The sequence below is a fragment of the Leuresthes tenuis genome, unplaced genomic scaffold (assembly GCF_036924035.1).
Source record: "Leuresthes tenuis unplaced genomic scaffold, fLeuTen1.0.hap1 SCAF_13, whole genome shotgun sequence".
NCBI lineage: Eukaryota > Metazoa > Chordata > Actinopteri > Atheriniformes > Atherinopsidae > Leuresthes > Leuresthes tenuis.
The window spans coordinates 7146927-7164382 of record NW_027325367.1 but is presented as its reverse complement, the minus strand read 5'-3'; the positions used below and the strand labels follow the sequence as shown (position 1 = coordinate 7164382).

The 17456-nt window shown below is 41.3% G+C and overlaps 2 protein-coding genes across 2 annotated transcripts in view; one reads left to right on the top strand and one right to left on the bottom strand.

Moving 5' to 3' along the window:
- Positions 1-17456, bottom strand: part of srsf5b (serine and arginine rich splicing factor 5b) — a 161824-nt gene that overhangs the window by 115429 nt on the left and 28939 nt on the right. The gene's annotated exons all lie outside the window — the stretch shown is intronic.
- Positions 500-16134, top strand: fntb (farnesyltransferase, CAAX box, subunit beta). The gene is made up of 12 exons (XM_072362441.1): positions 500-731; positions 2403-2467; positions 6224-6296; positions 6916-7007; positions 8250-8396; positions 9121-9204; positions 10628-10714; positions 10821-10950; positions 13433-13565; positions 14034-14145; positions 14288-14402; positions 15657-16134. The coding sequence occupies exons 1-12, from the start codon at positions 633-635 to the stop codon at positions 15816-15818; spliced, it is 1299 nt and encodes a 432-aa protein (XP_072218542.1). The 5' UTR covers positions 500-632; the 3' UTR covers positions 15819-16134.

The following is a 17456-nucleotide window of genomic DNA, read 5'->3' as shown; positions in this document are numbered from 1 at the left end:
AGTGTTGCATAAGTGGTATTAAAATCTAATTTTAGAACATTGTAGTATTTCATGTTTTCTTCACATGGTACATTGGCCATTAAAAGTTCGACCACTCGACTGACAATTTGGGATCTTGTTTCCAGGTCTGAGCTTCAAGTGTTGTACTCCACTTCACGGGAACTCAAATTGTGCCTTTATTTTGAACGCCAACCCGCATTATTCAGGGTGGTTTTGTGATCAAGACGCTGACTGGATTCAGATGCACGGTAGAAATAATACATGCGATTGCCTACTCATTGCTTCCTTCGACGTCTGTACTGAAACACTTATGTTATGGTATAAATATTAGGGACTACAAATATTAGTAAAACACACACAGTCGTAAACATTGTAAAATTTGTGCTAAACACATTTCCCAGAGGCAGCACATGGACAGCATCTGCACGTTATCACACTACACACATGGAGCGGACTGAAAAAAGTTTGTTCCTTTGAAGTCGCCGTAGCTGATGTTCACGCAACTTCCGCCAATTCCAACCTGAACAGGAAGCTGTTTTAGTAAAGTGAAAAAACTACCAAAACAAAGTAACATTAGTTAAATTAGCGTTTCACTCCCATCGTCTCAGCAGATAGCGGCCCCGGTTATCACCATGGACGGCATGCCGACACCTCTGCGGTGCTTCAGTGAGCACCACGCGGCAGAAATGTTCGTGGATGACGGCGTGGAAACGGTGACTTCAGTGGAGCAGGTGAGCAGATTAGCTTTGTTAGGTAATGTGGCTAATGCTAACGTTCTGGTGTGAACTCGGGATGGAGGTGCGGCTGGAAAACCGTGTCAGTTTCTGGGGTGACACACTACATTTTATTTATTCGCCCAGTTGATTCAAAGAATAAAAACTCCTTCGCCGTCGTTTGCTCGTCATTTATCCCACTTCAGTTAGCAAACTTTAGCCCCTACTTAGCTAGCTTTAATCTATAATGAGATTAAGTTTTTTTTAATGAACTTGACATCGCCCCTTGCCAAGTAGCAAAGCTCTTAGGCCATGTCTAAATACTGTTAATGAGACTTTTGCAAAAATCCTACAGATCCTACAGTCTGCTTTTATATCTCCAGTGAGATTAAGTTCACCCAGGGCCATGGATGGAAATTCAGATACCCTATTTTTTGTTTTTTTTTGTTGATATTAATCCATTATTGTTCCAAATAAGTGCTCTCCTTGTAATCTTATACATAGTCTAAAAATGCTCCTTTGCTCATCCAATCAAAACAGCATACAGTTGTTTTTAGTTATGTTAATATTGGACTTGGTTTTGATCTGTCAGTGTTGGTACATTTTCTTTTTTTCTTTTATGTGAATATTTTATACTCTTTCAACCAAGATAATATTGGAGTGTTATGTCCAACTTGAAATTACATTAAAGAGGGAAAAGGGGCGATCATAACTTCAGTTTAGACAACTACAGTGTTTCCAACACGGTGTGACATCAGCTTCACATTCTCCACAATACTAGCAGTTATGCTAAAAAAATCAAAATCCAATCATTTCATTGCGCTTTCACTCCAGGTCATAAATAAACAATCCTAATTCGGGTGGACTGATTGAATTTTCAACTGAGTATGAAAGTCTCTGCTGCTTTTTAGTGTAGTTGCATTTCCAGCCATGTGCAAATTGTTCATGATGTTCATAAACAATGGATTGTTGGACCTCAGAATTAGCGCCACATGCTGTCCTTATTAATGAACAATAATGGTGTAAGTGAAGGGGACAGAGATGTTTTCAAATTTTGAGGAAGTTCTGTGGAAATTTACTTTATTTGGATAGAAACCCACCTCGGGAAAGAACAGCAGAGGGGAGACGGGTGATGTGAAGATGATATTAATTGAATTGATAACAATTTTATATATCAGTTCAATTAAAAAGGTCACAACAACTGTCAATAAGTAATAAAGTAGGACAGCTGTTGATCCAAAACATCTGAAAGTCAGATGAAAGTATCCATATTGGACTGCCAGTAAAACATGTCATCAACCGGCAGATAACAATTTAACAAAATGTTCACGTGTAAACTTATTGAAGAATGACATAAAAAAACATGTTGTTTCACCTGTGGATTTCTCTGGACTTCAACTTAAAACAAGGTGAACGGAAACTTGTCTCAGCGAGTCGGGGACAGAAATATAACTAAGAAATGTCTACGTACGTCTTATTGAAAATACAGAGATACAGTTTGTAATTAATGTGTTACATGATATGTTGTCTAAGTTTCACAATTTACTCAAACGGGGAGTATTGATGGAGTTCGATAGAGTCAGTACAGTTTAATATCTATAAATGCATGTTTTGTTGTTGCCATAGAAGCAACCGCCACTCTTCATTAAACTATTGCTGATATTCCCCTTTGCTTCTATTTAAATCTAGAAAAAAGTGGAGAGCAGCATTGAAGAAGTCATCACCGTTTACAAGCAAATTCACAGCTTACCACAGTAAGTACCTGCAGTCCGTTTATCGATAAGAAATAGAAAAGCAGAGCATTTCAAGAGTTTTGTCTCAAAGCTTTCAATATCCGTGCTTATTTGACATTATACCTCGTGAGCCGTACATTGCATTTTTCTTACTGTCAGAAAAAACATGGTTATAATTAGACATTATTCTCGTTCTAGAGCTGTTTTCATTTGTATATCCGGGAGCAAGAGACATCAAACTGTGCATCCACACAAAGGCAGAAATGGGAATACACTTCTTTTAGCATATTCATAAAGTGTACTAATGGTTCTCTTTTATAAATCCTTTTTAAACTCTTAATCATCGTGAAACTACACACATGCACACAAACCTGATTTCCACTCCCATTTTTATTCGTAAATTTTATTCGTCTATTTTGTCATTTGCACCTCAAGACACCGTCTGCATGGCAACTAAATGGATGTAACAATGAAAGCAGCAGCAAAGAAGAAGCAGAGTGAAACAAAGACTCACAACAGCAAAGCGGAGAAAAAGGAAATCTTTTTTCATTTGGTGATCGCAGCTCTGTAATCGCGACCAAGGAAAAAAAAAAGAAAAAAGAAAAAAAAGCGATCAGCTTGTGACAGCCCAACAGAGATAAAAAAGAAAAGGTCAGATTATAAACAAGCTGCAAAAATGTGCGTTAAGGACACATTAGAGAACCAGTAACTCCTGTTTTATCTGCTGCATATGAAAACACAGCCTGAACAGTATACAGTCAATGTGGAGATGATCTGAAATGATGTTTTCTGAAACAGCTTTCTGGATCTTCAAATTATTTGTTTTGGACATTGTTTGTTTTCTCATTAGACAGGTCTTGTGCAGCCATTACGCATGAGTGTGATGCAGGGCTGTATTTATAACACCTGCAATCAGTGTAGACCTACATGAGATTTGTGAAAGTTGACGATGACACAAAATCAGAAAATGAATAACTTTCATATGAAGTAAACTGTGAAATTTAGCCTCTTTTTCTTCCATTTCTGTCTCAGAACAGGGTTTCGCTGCTATAAAAACCGTGTGAGAAGCTATCTTGCCTGTTTCCAGAAAGCAGAAAGTGAAGCTGCTTTCCTTGCTTTTGATTCAGGCATGAGGTCATCTATTCTTAGGGATGCCATAATGTTGAAAAGGTCTGCAGCCATTCTGAGGCACTTTCAAGAACGTTCACCTTCACAGGCTGTTTGCTAACAGAGATGGTTGTACCGTGACGTATGACGGCTGTTATCTGAGCGCTGTGTGGATCAGCCCACGTATTTGCTTTTGCTATCGGTTGTCATCACTTCTCAGTGAGGTGACTCATCTCATTTCTATTCCAACTGCTGGATCTGTTTGTTGCCGGCACTGCATCTGGTGTGGAAATGCATTTGGTACTAATAGAAAATGAATGGTATTAGGAAGAAGAGGGCCTTGCATTTAGTTGATGTCATCTGTTTTTGGTCTATAGCTTTATTTCACTTTTCAACAGGTAAGGCGAAATTAGTGTTCAACATCTGGATCAACATTGAATTGAGAGGGAGTTTTTCTTTCAGGAAATGAAGGCTTCCAGCTCTTTTTTTTATTATCTGAGATCTCCTGATGAGTTTGTACATACCTGCTGCTGGTATGTAAGAAAACTAAACAAATTTCACTTTGGTTATTTGAAATGAGTGAGCATTGAATCTTGAAATCCAGCACAGCGCCTCCTGCCAGCATCACATATATGCTGGAATTAACACGCCACGTGGGTGAGCACTTGAAATCAGTTTGATGCTGAGCTAATTGGTTTCATTTTACACTGAGGCCTTGTCTGCCCTTAACTTTTAGAAGGGCGTGATGAATCCGCGTCTGATGTGGTGGGCAGACTGGCTTTTAGCTGCTGAGCGCTGCTCTCGTGTTTCCCTCTGATTGTTGTTGTGTTGCATATTTGCTTCAATGAAAACTCTGATAATGATCTGTGACTAACTCTGTGTGGGAAGATAGTTCGTCAGGGTAAGGGGGAGGTAAGACACTGCATGGAAAGGGCAAGCATAGAACAGGATCGGGTGGGTGCGGAGGAGGGCGGGAGTGCCATTAACACATACCTGTGTGTGCAACAAGCGAGATGCACATGAACGTTGCACAGTCCATCCTGTGGTGCCCACATGCAACCGTGACATAAAAAACAATGACGGGAACAACTTTTGACTCGGGCTCCTATTTTTTTGTTTTATATTCTCTCATATGCATTTGTTTATGCGTTAAACTTGCTTTGCTGAAGAAAATACAGAAACTGCTCTAACAGCAGATAAAGTGCACAGATTTATTTATGGTGTGTGGAGCTTTCTTTTGCGATTTTATATAGTTGTCTTCCTGGAGTCTGGATATTCTGCTGTAATCTAATCATCCACAACAGTAATACCAGGGACATGAGACCTCTCAGGGTGTCTCTGTTGTCTGGCATTAGTTCATTTTTGTTGGCACCTGCAAAATGTGCTATTTTAGCCTTCAGATAAGTTTACTGCAAGCCACACTGTGCGACTGGTATCTGGTGATCTTGGCTATGACATCATGTTTGATGTATGCAAACAGTAGGATGAAGATACCCGGTGAACCAGGAAGAGTGAGACAGATTCTAAGCATTATGCTGGCGTAAAGTCAGCTGATGGACTGAAAAACGACTGCCCAGCTCACTGCTGGTTTGCTTTCTACTTAGAGGTTGTAATTCCTCCTTTATTTTCTCCCGTTCTGTGTCTTTCTCTGCACAGATGTGAGCTGCTGCACACATCATACAGATGAGGCCGCTGCTGCCGCAGCTCAACCGGGTTTGGTTTTGACACGTAGTTAGAATTCTACATGTTCGGTTTAGGTCGTTTGACTTCCAACTACAGGACACTGTTTAGATGTGTTTTAGTTTTTTATACAATGTGGCTGCAGGCTTGGTGTTGATCAACACCTCATTCTGTGCCACGCTCCTGTTCATAGATGGGGAGACGTAGGTCGAAGCAGCAGACACACGGCTAAAAGAACACCTTACACTGCCCTTCATCTCAGACACTGTTAGACACTCGTCTCGTGTTGTCTTTGACGTTGGTCGTCTGTCAGCTGGGATGGCTGAGAACGGCACAGTGTGCACCAGGCTTTAGTTTAGTTACGGCCTTGTTCTGCTGCATGCAGATACTTGATAGCCTCTGGCTGTTTAACGTGTTCCTCAAGCCTTTACTGGCAGTTTAACTCACCTAGGGGGACAAATGCTTTTTGTCTTGCGAGGCCACTTCTGTCAGGAGCTGTTGTTGCCATTGAGTGGGTGTGTTGAGGCTGCCGCATTGTTTCAGGTCCTGAACCAAGGATTTTTGAGTCGGGCATTGCATTGTAATGACAATGTTAGTGTTCATTCACTTCACCTGTCAATGCTGTGGCTGATTTGTGTACACTGGTGCATGTGACATGCCCAGGATTTAGGTATTTGTTTTTAAGGAGTACAGTTTGTTGCACTTTGCATAAAAAGGAGTCACTGATTATACTCATTGGGTTCTAAAATACCTGGAAAATATAACCGATCATACATTTTAGTGGTAAAATCATTTCATTAGCTTGATTCCCTCAGATTTTATGCTACCTTAAGGTTCCAGTGTGTGGACTTTGTTTTTAGCTGATTATTTCAAACATATTCGTCTCTTATCATATTGTGTCTGTGTCGTAACTTTAAGTTACTCATTATTAAGTTGACTAAACAAATTTTTGTTTGTAATTAATCTTTTTATCTTGTGTTTGTTCTTCAGGCCAACGTTGTTGCGGGATCAACACTACCAATATCTCAAGAAGGGCTTACGTCACTTATCAGACGCTTATGAGGTACAGCATCCCTTCCAGTTACTAAAGAACACATGAATTATCCTCTCATGGATTTATATAATCTTAAAGCACGTGTTGTGTGTTATCGAGATGACGTAAATTACCAGGCGTTTGGATGCAAGCGAAGGTCCTACCTGCATTCATTTAGAGGTTATGTTTGTTGCTGAGTGTCAGTAAGAGCCACTGCTTACAAATTACACCATGCAGAAGGAGCAATGCTTCTTTGCTTTTGGGAAAGTCACCTCTGTTTTTTTTCTGTGTGTGTGTGCTTTACTGCCACCTGTGAGCATCTGTGACTGGCCTCCCCTCAAGCAAAGTAACTCACGTTTGAGTTGCAGCCTTCACTTTAACATTGCAGCCGTGTCGCAAACACTGAGCCACGGTTTGATTTTATAAAGTCAAAACCAAAAGCAGCAGTGTTATTTAAAACATAAATATGAAACTGGATCATATATTAACCACACCTAAAGAGAGCATATAAGTGGTGAGACGGGTTTCTGTGTGTCTCTGCCTCTCCTATGGCCGACAGACTTGTTTTCACTCATCTCTGCCTCTCACTGCCATGTTGATTGCTGTAATTGTACAGCTGATGCCCGTTTTGTGATGTGTGTGTTTGTAGTGTCTGGATGCTAGCAGACCGTGGCTTTGCTTTTGGATTCTTCACAGTTTGGAGTTATTAGAGGAGCCTATTCCTGCTGCTGTCGCCTCAGAGTGAGTCAAACACACACACACACACACACACACACACACACACAGGTTTACAATCTACAACCAGGAACAAAAGCAGCTTAACAAAGCCTGTCCACTGCCAGGGATTTTTCATAATTGATACAGAAAAGCAAATACTGCTGCAGTGCTAGATTATTAATAGACGTTTAGTGTAGTTGTACAGTGTGCAGCCAGCCCTGCAGATATTTTTTATTATTCCAAATAAAAACATCACTTGATAAAATTACTGCCTTTCAAAAGTAACATTTTTGCAAACCACGTAGCTAGTTTTGATGCCAGACTGCCAGCCCACGCTCTCATTATTACTGTGAGGTGTGCCAGCACCACCGGCTGGCGCGGCCCTCATCGTCACACACACACACACACACACACGCTAACACACACACACACACACACACACACACAGACACACACACACACACACGCTAACACACTGGTCCCGTTGAAGGATTTCTAACAATGCAACCCTACAACAGATTGCTTGCTCTGTCCCGTGACTGTTCTCAGGTCAGTGCTGGCACCAGGCTGGTTGGCCAAACTTAATGTAGGCTTCCCTTCCAACTCAGTTGGCTCCAGGCATACTCACAGTTTTATGATTCCTCTCCCCGGCAGAGGATGAAAAGAACATTTGTGAGAGAGGGAGCTTTGTGCACCGAGGCTGGGAAGAAAGGAAACTGTGGCTGAGACGGTTTGTCCTCTGTGACACGTCAGCTAAACTAAAATAACACGATAGTGCTTGTTTTATACTCTGCTGTGCCTGCAGCCCAGAGAAGAGAAATGAGAGCTCATATATGGTGATATGAATTTGTCCAGTTCAAATGCTAAAAACTTAGGATTAGGGGTTAGTGAAAGAGAAGCGATGATTACCTAAAGCGTAAACCCCAATTAACCATTTTCTAGAGTTCAAAAGTAGATGATTAGAGAGATTTTCTGAGCATTTTGTGCTTTGTAGAAACTACCAGAATTGCCCATCAGAATGAGCAGAATCTGAAACTCATACACATCTGTTAGCCTCATGTAGTCCAGCTTACTTCATTTATATAAAATAAAACTAGGGGGTGTAAGTTGTAGATTCGTCAGGTTGTGTTTTTTTTTTTTTTTTCAGATCATCAAAAATGCTGTTTGGTATCTGTTTTTACGTTTAAAAGCCTTCACCTGTTCCTTAATACTGCCTGTTTAAAAAAAAAAAAAAAAGTTTATGACCTCTAAATCTTTTCTCTGCAGTGTGTGTCAGTTTCTGGCACACTGTCAAAGCCCATCAGGGGGGTTCGCTGGAGGACCAGGGCAGCACGCCCACCTCGCACCCACCTACGCTGCCGTCAACGCCCTCTGTATCATCGGCACAGAGGAGGCCTACAATGTTATAAACCGGTATATTCGGCTACATTGCCTCATTCACTGCACTCTTACAGACTTACTGGTTTACTTTGTTACCTGTAGTTTGTTTAGACATTTCTGAAATCAGCCGTGTAAACAGTTATTACACTTAAATCTCAGGAAAAAGCATGAAGAGAAACTAACCTTTCTTACAAAGCCAGGATTAATGTTTTCTAAAATCTGTGCTGGCACAGCTTTTCTGTTGGATCGGACCACACTGATAACCCCTCCTTCCCCCACATGCCTTCCACCAGTGGTACTTGTCTTATAAAAACAAGCCCTGTGTTTCCAGCACATCATCTTCAAGAGCTCAGTGTTCCATTGCTCGTGTCTTTTTTAGAAGATAATAAATGTTATTCAAAGCTTTTACCAATGGCTGTATGATGATTGGTTGTTTGACCTGCATGATTTATTCCTTTAAATTCCTTTTAGACCTAATCATGGATTAGGTCTGCAGTGCTTCGCCATAAAAACTGTCTTAAGGAAACACTTCAGGTGTCTAGTCTTAATGTTATTCAACCATTTCTAATATAAGAGCACCCTTTTTATTTATTAGTCCACTAACAGGCTGAAGATACTGTTTCATTACTTTGAAGCAGATTTAGGGTGGATTTTTTGACTTTGCATTACTGTACTATTGAATTTGGAGAAGTTAACACTGTTCCACATTCTTTTCACAACGGTTTGCTTCTTCTCCTCCTGTGCGGATTCTCTCCAGGGAGAAGCTGTTAGATTTCCTATGGTCAGTGAAGCAGCCAGATGGCTCCTTTGTGATGCACGTTGGAGGGGAGGTGGATGTCAGGTGAGAGTTCAGAATATAAAGCTTCACCTTCTGTTTTCTTTCCTCTTTTATTTATTTGTTTTATTGTTTGTATTCTCTTTTTCCAGGATTAGAATTAGCTTTATATGGATCTCACAGAAATATCCGTATACGACCAAATTAGAGTCATACAGCACCTTTGCTGATGATGTGGATCATTGTTTTTCATTAGGTTTATTACACATTAAGTGTTTCCATTAAGTAAGAAGGAACTTTCTTTGCATTTTTAATATCTGTTTGGGGTTGAAAGAAAAAATATCTACATGTTGATCACATAGCAGTGGCTTTATCTGGTTTGAGTGCTGTCCGTGTGTTTGCTTCTCTCTTTCATTCAGCTTTTTCTGGCACTGTTTTACCAAATAAGTTGTCTTTCAGGTGCCGTTCTCTGTTTCAAAGAACCCCAAGAGTCAAACTTGCGTATTCATTTTCAGAGGAGCTTCTTACCTGTCACCAGTGATTGAAAGTCCCTGAGCTTTTATCATGGATTCGTTAAATTGATAAAAGCTCAGAGTTTATTATTAGTGTCTGTGAAAACCATGCTTCTTAAAAATGTCAGCTTCTAATAAGCCAAGAAAAGCAGCCAGGTCCTGTGGGTTAAAGAGGTTTTATCAGCATCAGAAGTAGCAGGAACTGCTCAGAGCTACCATTTATTCCACTATAAATTTGATCATTTCTCTCAAAAATTTCTCTTAAAGGACCAAAAAATGACTTAAATTACTTCATTCATCACTCAGCTGGTTTCTGGAATTAAAACGTAACCTAATCATCTGTGCTATAGATCTCCATAGTCCATAAACACCGCTGTATTGGCATGAATTTGGCTTCTGTAGATCATCTGGAGTTGTTTGCTGCTGCCAGTACGCACTGCAAACACAAACTGTGCATCTGTCCTTAACTGAAAAAAGTCCTCAACGGGTCCACAGACCCCAGCTGTTTTTAGCAAATCACTGAACAACAGACTTTGTTGTACTGGATAACTGCTGTTTGTTCCCATTTCCATCAGCAGGGAAGTGGCAGAGCACAGAGAGTAAAGGAGAAGCAACAACATTATTTTAGATTCATAGAATCACTATTTATTTTTATTTATTTTTATTTATTTTTTAGCTGAGACGATCACATCATGCTCGTGCGGGTTTTAGACCGACAACACATTGCTGCTTAATTCAACTTTAATCAATCAATTCTTGATAAGTTACTAGTTGTGAAAGCTTTGCAGGAAAACAAAATGTCACCTGTGATGACTTTGTAGCGCAGGTGAATGCCCAACAAATGGATGTTTTTGTTTGCCCTTCTGGCAGTCTAAAAGCACAATGCTTTGGAAGATGAATGTAATCGGAGCAGGCTTCTGGCTTGCCCACATCTTTTGTTGCTGATCTGTATCAGCCCGTATTTTGTCTTTCCATAGGAGTGCCTACTGTGCAGCTTCTGTAGCATCGCTCACGAACGTCATCACTCCCAAACTGTTTGAGGACACGACCAACTGGATCCTCAGGTGCGGCTGAAGGAAGCAGCAGCTCTTTAATAAAGCCATTTTTGTTGCAGTTTCTCCAGGATGTGGTTTGGTGGCATGTTTTAGTGGCTGTTTCTTCTGACTGCAGGTGTCAGAACTGGGAGGGCGGTCTGAGTGGAGTTCCAGGTTTGGAGGCACACGGTGGTTACACTTTCTGTGGCACGGCCGCCCTCGTCATCCTGGGTAAAGAACATATGCTGGATCTCAAAGCCTTGCTAGTGAGTGAGCCTCCTCCTTCGCTCTTTCACTCCTGGAACTATTTGCCCCGAGTCAAAGTTTTTCCTGCAGATGCCATCACTATCGGCCTCAACAGAGCCTTTGTGCTTGAGCATTATCTCTTTTCTTGAACACAGAAGCAGAGAAGAAGAGATTTCATGCCATAAGATAACTGATAACTTCTGCATCTGACACAAGTCTCCTGGTATTCACTTACAGTTTCTGCTATGTACAACAGTATCTTTCTTTTTTTTCTTTCCATATCGGAGAGCAGAGTTCATCTAGCTTTTCGAACAGTGGCTCGAGCCAATACTTTATTGATCCCTGCGTTGAAATTCTGAGGTAATTTTCCTCCTCCTTAAGAAGTAAAGGATGAGAACCGCAGCCACAGAGCTTCATCACTGGCAAAGCTCTGAGTTATGTGCAGGGATTCTGTTGCAGGCCAGATGCAAACAACTTGTATGCAGTCAGTATGTTGGAATATCAGGCTACTGTAGCCTATTCATCTAATTTATTCAAATGTTGTGCAGTTAAAATTAAATTTGCATGTACCTGGTCTAAAATCCCCTTGTTAACAGTTTTTTATAAAATTGTTCAACATCACAGCTCTGTGGTAGTTCACAGTGACAGGAGAGCAGAGTCTCAGCTGCCTGTCCTTTCATGAAGAGGAAAAGGACAGAGAAACAGCAAAAGGTGAAAGTTGACACCAGGACGAGAGCACAGGATGTGTCAGAGCGAGCAATAAAATGTTGTTTGATATGTAAGACAGTGAAAGTTTCCTGTTCAAAGCAAACATTGCATCAGAACTCCACACTTCATTTGAAGGGGTGTTATGCACCAGAGTCATTCGGCAAGTTTTTACACTTTTAATGCAAATGTTAGCATCAGTTCAAACAACTGAACTCATCATGAACCCAAGCAGCAGGAACAGCCTACTTATCAAAGTCCATGTCACATTAAAATGTCACACTCTGAGACACTTTCTGTGTGATCTATGATACGGGTCACTACAACGTAATTAATCATTAGTACACCGTCCATAAAGTTTTATAAAAACCCCACAAGCCTCAGAGTTTTGTTTGTTAAATATTCAGTCCTGCATCAAATGAGCAGCTGAAGATATTGATTTAACTCTGAGAGAGTCACGCTTGTCAGAAATGGGTCTTTGCTGCAGCCTGTAGATCATGTGAATGTGCAACATTATTTCTTCCAGTTTTTGTAGCCAGGAGGAAAAATAAGTTGCTTAACACAACTAGTTCTGTGAGTGCATGTGTAGCCTTCAGCGCTTTAAAGGTTGCCGCTAGCAGTTGGAAAGGGTTTGATTATGTTTTTTTAAAAGGGGCACACCTATTTGGAAAAGCAGATAGCTACAGCTCATTAATATGAAGTTGTTATAACAAAGACATGTTATGCAAGTCCAACTTTTCAATGATATGTTCACAAATGTACATTAAGACTCATTACTGGTTATGACAGATGTCATGTTTATGGCTGTATTATGGTCACATTCAGTGTTACTGCCTATTATTTCTGCTGATCTGGAAGCAATGTCCACTAAATCAAACGGCAGAGTTCCAGTCCAGTTTAGTTTCATTGAAGTTCCTTGTTGGACGTTGTGTTTAGGTTGTCCTCTATAAGGTGACGCAGGATGAGTCAGTCCCGGTTTCATCTTGGAGAGAATGAATTAATCATTAACTTTGAGGAAAGCGTTCCATTGCCGGCAGCTCACAGGTCTATGGGACTATTTTAAACCCTGTGCTTTAAACTCTCTATTCTCGTGAGGAGCATCGACTGGACCCTGCTTGGAATTTGTTAAAAATTCTGAAAAGTGGAGAGGATGAACACTTTGAAGGTCTTTAGAGTGTGTTCAAAACTTAAGAATGGCACTCTGAAGTGAGAACATGCTGATTGTCCAACTGCCGTAAATCCTCCCTTTTAATTTCCTGTTGCTCGCTGCTTTATTTGACGATAGCGCTGGGGTTGTGTGAGAACTGCGTTGTATATTACCTGCCAGGTAAAGAGGAAGCGAATTGAATGTTTTAGGTTTACTTTCTAACTATGTATGAGGTGTGTGTCTGAAGGTTTAAAGGAGCTCACCATGCTGTAACTCAGCTGCAGTGGACATCCACCTCCTCTTGAATTATCAAGTTAAACATCCCTCCTTCCTCTTCCTCAGACAGACTAGACTGTTATTAAAGCTAATATCCCATAATTACTCAATCCAAGCCGAGCAGACTGAATGTGTGTCAATTTGCCGTTTCCGTGGCAACTCTACAGCAAGTTCCTTTCCATTTCTGAAATATTAAGACGTCCCTCTGCTTTGACTCGATCTCCGGTCCTCTGTGGTCACTGACAGGGTGCAGGTGACTTTAATTACCCTCAAACTGACTCTGAGTTCACATTTAGAGTCCCAGAGAGATTCACACGTGTCTCCACAAGCTTTTTCTAATCGCATTAAATGTGTTTGTCACCTTTTCTCCTCAGCGCTGGGTGGTCAGCAGACAGATGCGATTCGAGGGAGGTTTCCAAGGCCGCTGTAACAAACTGGTGGACGGGTGCTACTCTTTCTGGCAAGCTGGACTTTTGCCTCTTCTTCACAGAGCCTTATTCAAAGAAGGTACATTTCATTTTGACTTGAAAAGGTTGTTCTTTATTTTGAACTCCAGGATGGGTATAATTTGAATTCTTTTCAATGGCAACAAATTCACCGGCAGACCTCAATGGGTTCATTTCAGTTCCAAACGTAAGAAGTTAACAGTTGGCAATCAGCTCTGACATGGGAAGGAGGCCTGTGTGTTAGTCACACCCCCTTAATGACGATGATCGAGGTGGTGAGAAAACATTTGAGGCTCATCATTTTCGGTTTAACCAGTTTTTCATTGGCTGCAGGTTTTGATTATTTCATGACGCCTCAGTTTTTAATTTATTATCACTGGATTTCAAAGTTTTCCCTTTTTTTGCCCATTAAAACCGATAAGTCACGTGTTGTTTCTTTTTATCAGTTTCGTCTGTCTTTTGTTTGTTCTGTTGTGTATCCGTGGTAGAGTTCTCACAATTTTGGACTTACTGATCTACGTTTGCGCAGGAGAGTCGGAGCTGAGTCGGCAGCAGTGGATGTTTGAGCAGCAGGCCTTGCAGGAGTACATCCTGCTGTGCTGTCAAAATCCAGGAGGGGGCCTTCTGGATAAGCCTGGCAAGTCAGTACCACACCATCTGGTCACAAACGCGCACATAAAGGCTGACAGCAGCGCACATTTACACACTGCAATCAAATAGGATTCATGTGGTTAAGCTCATGCGTATCATTTGTGCATTGCTGTGATGCTTTTATGTTTCCAGATCGAGAGACTTCTACCACACGTGTTACTGCCTGAGCGGCCTCTCTATAGCACAACACTTTGGAAACACTGACCTCTATCACGAGATGATCCTCGGCAAGGAGGAGAACAGATTGGTGAGCATGCAGCAGGGACGGGAGGTGTAAAGAAACAAGGGTGGACTTATTCAGAAGCTGATTAAATATGGTTTGCAATAGGTTTTATGAGGAATTTATTTAGATCCATGTTTTACTTTATGTATTACTTCCCATTAAAATCCATGGAAAACTCCCACTCTGACATCAGGGAAACAGCCAGTATCGTTTTGTCCAAAGGTCTCGAAATCTGCCAACCAGCATCTCATAAGCTCACGTAATAGGCTGAACTCTCTGGTTTATCACACTCTGCTGCATGATTAACAGAACAGCTGAGCAGACTGTGGCATGGACTTAAGGCTTTTTTTTTATGTTAAACTATAACTACATAATGGACAGATTACTGAATGAGCCTTGGGGCCCAAGCAGTCAGAGCGCTGCTGGTCTTTTTACAGAAATATAATGCATGTCCCAGAAATGGAAAGACAACGATAACAAAGCCAGAAAAAACGCATAACATCCTAAACAGCGTCAAATATACATAGAATAGCCAATGAAAAACAATAAAAAGATGCTATTTGGACCCAGGGCGACACAAAATGACTAACAATGCTCAAATATGACCGTAACAAAACGTATACCTCAAAGACAGTCTGAACGGTTACAATGAGAGAAAATTAGACACAAGCAAAAAACTCCAAAGGTGGTGGCACTAAACACACCACCATACCTCCTAATGATCTGGGGTTTTTATAAATGCATATCTGCAGAAGTTGTTCCCAAAGGTTGATTCACTAAAAGCCTAATGTCTAATTTAGCTTTGGGCATATTTGCATCATGTCATTTTCCAGCATGCATTTTTTTGTTGTTTCATTTTTTCTTTGTAGGTAAGTCAAAGTAAAATGTCCTAATGTTTTAATGCAGTCAGTTAGCAGAAACCTGCATAGAAAAGCAGTGGAAACAAGACAAATGACTCGTGGTTACACACAAAGATATGAGCGGCACTCGCAGTTGGTTTTATTTTCCTGTTTCCTGTTCTCTTACTGGCACTCACAGTTGCTGACAGTAAGTCTGCATGCCCCCCCATGCATAGCCGTGCATTTCTGATGGTAAATTAACACTGCGGGCAGGTTCACAGAGGATCCCAGCAGTGGGCGTGTGACCATGTTTTCAAGAAAAAAAAAAGACAACGGGAACATATTATATGTTTATGTGAATGAGGGCACACACTGCTTGAATCACACAGCCACACCGAAACACTACGGCAAATACGAATCATTCTGTTTTTACCTTTAGGCTCCAACTCATCCAGTTTACAACATTTGTCCGGAGAAGGTGGCTCTGGCTCTGCAGCACTTCCTGCGGCTGCCGGTTCCTGACGACAGCAGGCAGCCAGGAGCCTCTGCCAACACCAGCCCATCACAACCGGCCGCTGCATCAGCCGAGCCGCTGTCCTAGTTTATCCTCAGCGGAGACGTCGCTGAGCGTGTGAACCGGCCAAATCTGGGAGATTCGACTCAACCCAGGGAGCCGCAGTCAGGTCTGATGTGGACTACCCAAGAGAGCCAGCGGGACGACGGACCCTCAGAGGACGAGAAGGCTGGGGTTTAGTAGGGGTTCACCTGCAGAAAGGTCTACAGTTTTGCCTGGACAGCTTCAACTTCAGCTGAATTCTTGCTTGCATTGCCTAAGTTTTTCATTCTCTGAAAAGTGTAACTTTGTAAGGTTTCAGTATGACCTCAAACAATAAAACTTGATACAGCATTTCTCATAATGGTGTTGGCGTGTTTGTTTGTTTGTGGCCTTTGGACACTTGGTATACATCCGTGTTTGGAGCATCATTGGCATCAGGCTGAAGTCTAAATCTGCTACTAGATTAGAAGTTTGTTCCATTCATATGTTGACAGTGACAGGTTTTGTAGTTTCAGCTCTGTACAACCACAAAAGACTTAAAAGAATTACTCTTCATGCATTAATTCTAATATTGGATAAAAATCTCTTCAGAAATCGATTAAAGCCCTAAGAATGTTATTTGTACATGTAGATACATTTGTGGGTTTTTTCCCCCTTGAAAATATCCCTGCCGTGCCTCAAAATGGCTTAAATGTAACTCTGATCCTTGCCTAATTTATTTGACTGTGATAAGTGAATATGCAAAGTGTCCCCGCCTCTCTGCTCTGCCACATGTGAAACAAGTCCACACAGACAGACACTTCCCTCTTGGCTGCATTTTAACACGGATAATAACATGTTGCTGAAGTTAAAGCCCTGGAGCTGGCGCTCCACAGGTTGGTTTGAAACCTTTGATTGTGAACCTGCCGCTGGAGCGTTGCCATGCCAAGAAGGAAAAGCTCATTTGTGATGTTGACTGCTTGTTTCACTAATTTCACTTTAAAAACACTGTGAATTTATTTAAAAAAAAAGACCAAGATAAACCCCCAAAAAATAACCTGTTATTTCACACAAGCTCAAAAGTGATGAACATGACTTTCAGGATTATTTTTTATACTTGAGTGCTTGGAGTCTGGATCGTCCCTCGACAGGCATTGTCAGGCCCTCTCTGCAGCTGCCTTTAGCTGCTGCTTGGTTGTGGGTCTTTGTTCTTTCACTGACTCAAAAGATGCTCTGTTAGGTTGAGGTCAGCAGGGTGACTTCATTCTTTTGCCTCTTATGTTTTCGCAGTACATCTCAATATTCATTTTTTCCCCCTGCAAAGTGGTTTCCTTTCTGTTTTGCAACATTTGAAGTGAATCTGAGCAAAATGCGAAGCTCCGGTCACTTCTGCATTCATCCTGCCACTTAAAGCAGCAGTTCCATCATTCATGTTCTACTTTAAACAAGTGGCAGCCAAGCACACACATGCTACAGTGCCTTCACCGTGTTTGTGGTGCGGTTTCTCTTGCTCATAATTGGTGCAGTCTTGATCTTTTAGATCGGTTTCATGTGGCCTTTTTGTGTAATCTGCGGTTTGCATCTTGAGGTATCCCGACAGGTGGCTTTGTTCACCAAGCAAAGCATTCAGCTTCACATCACTTGTCTCCTGTTGGCTTTTAGGCCACGTTTCTACTCTTCCTCTGCAATTGGCCCGTTTTACCA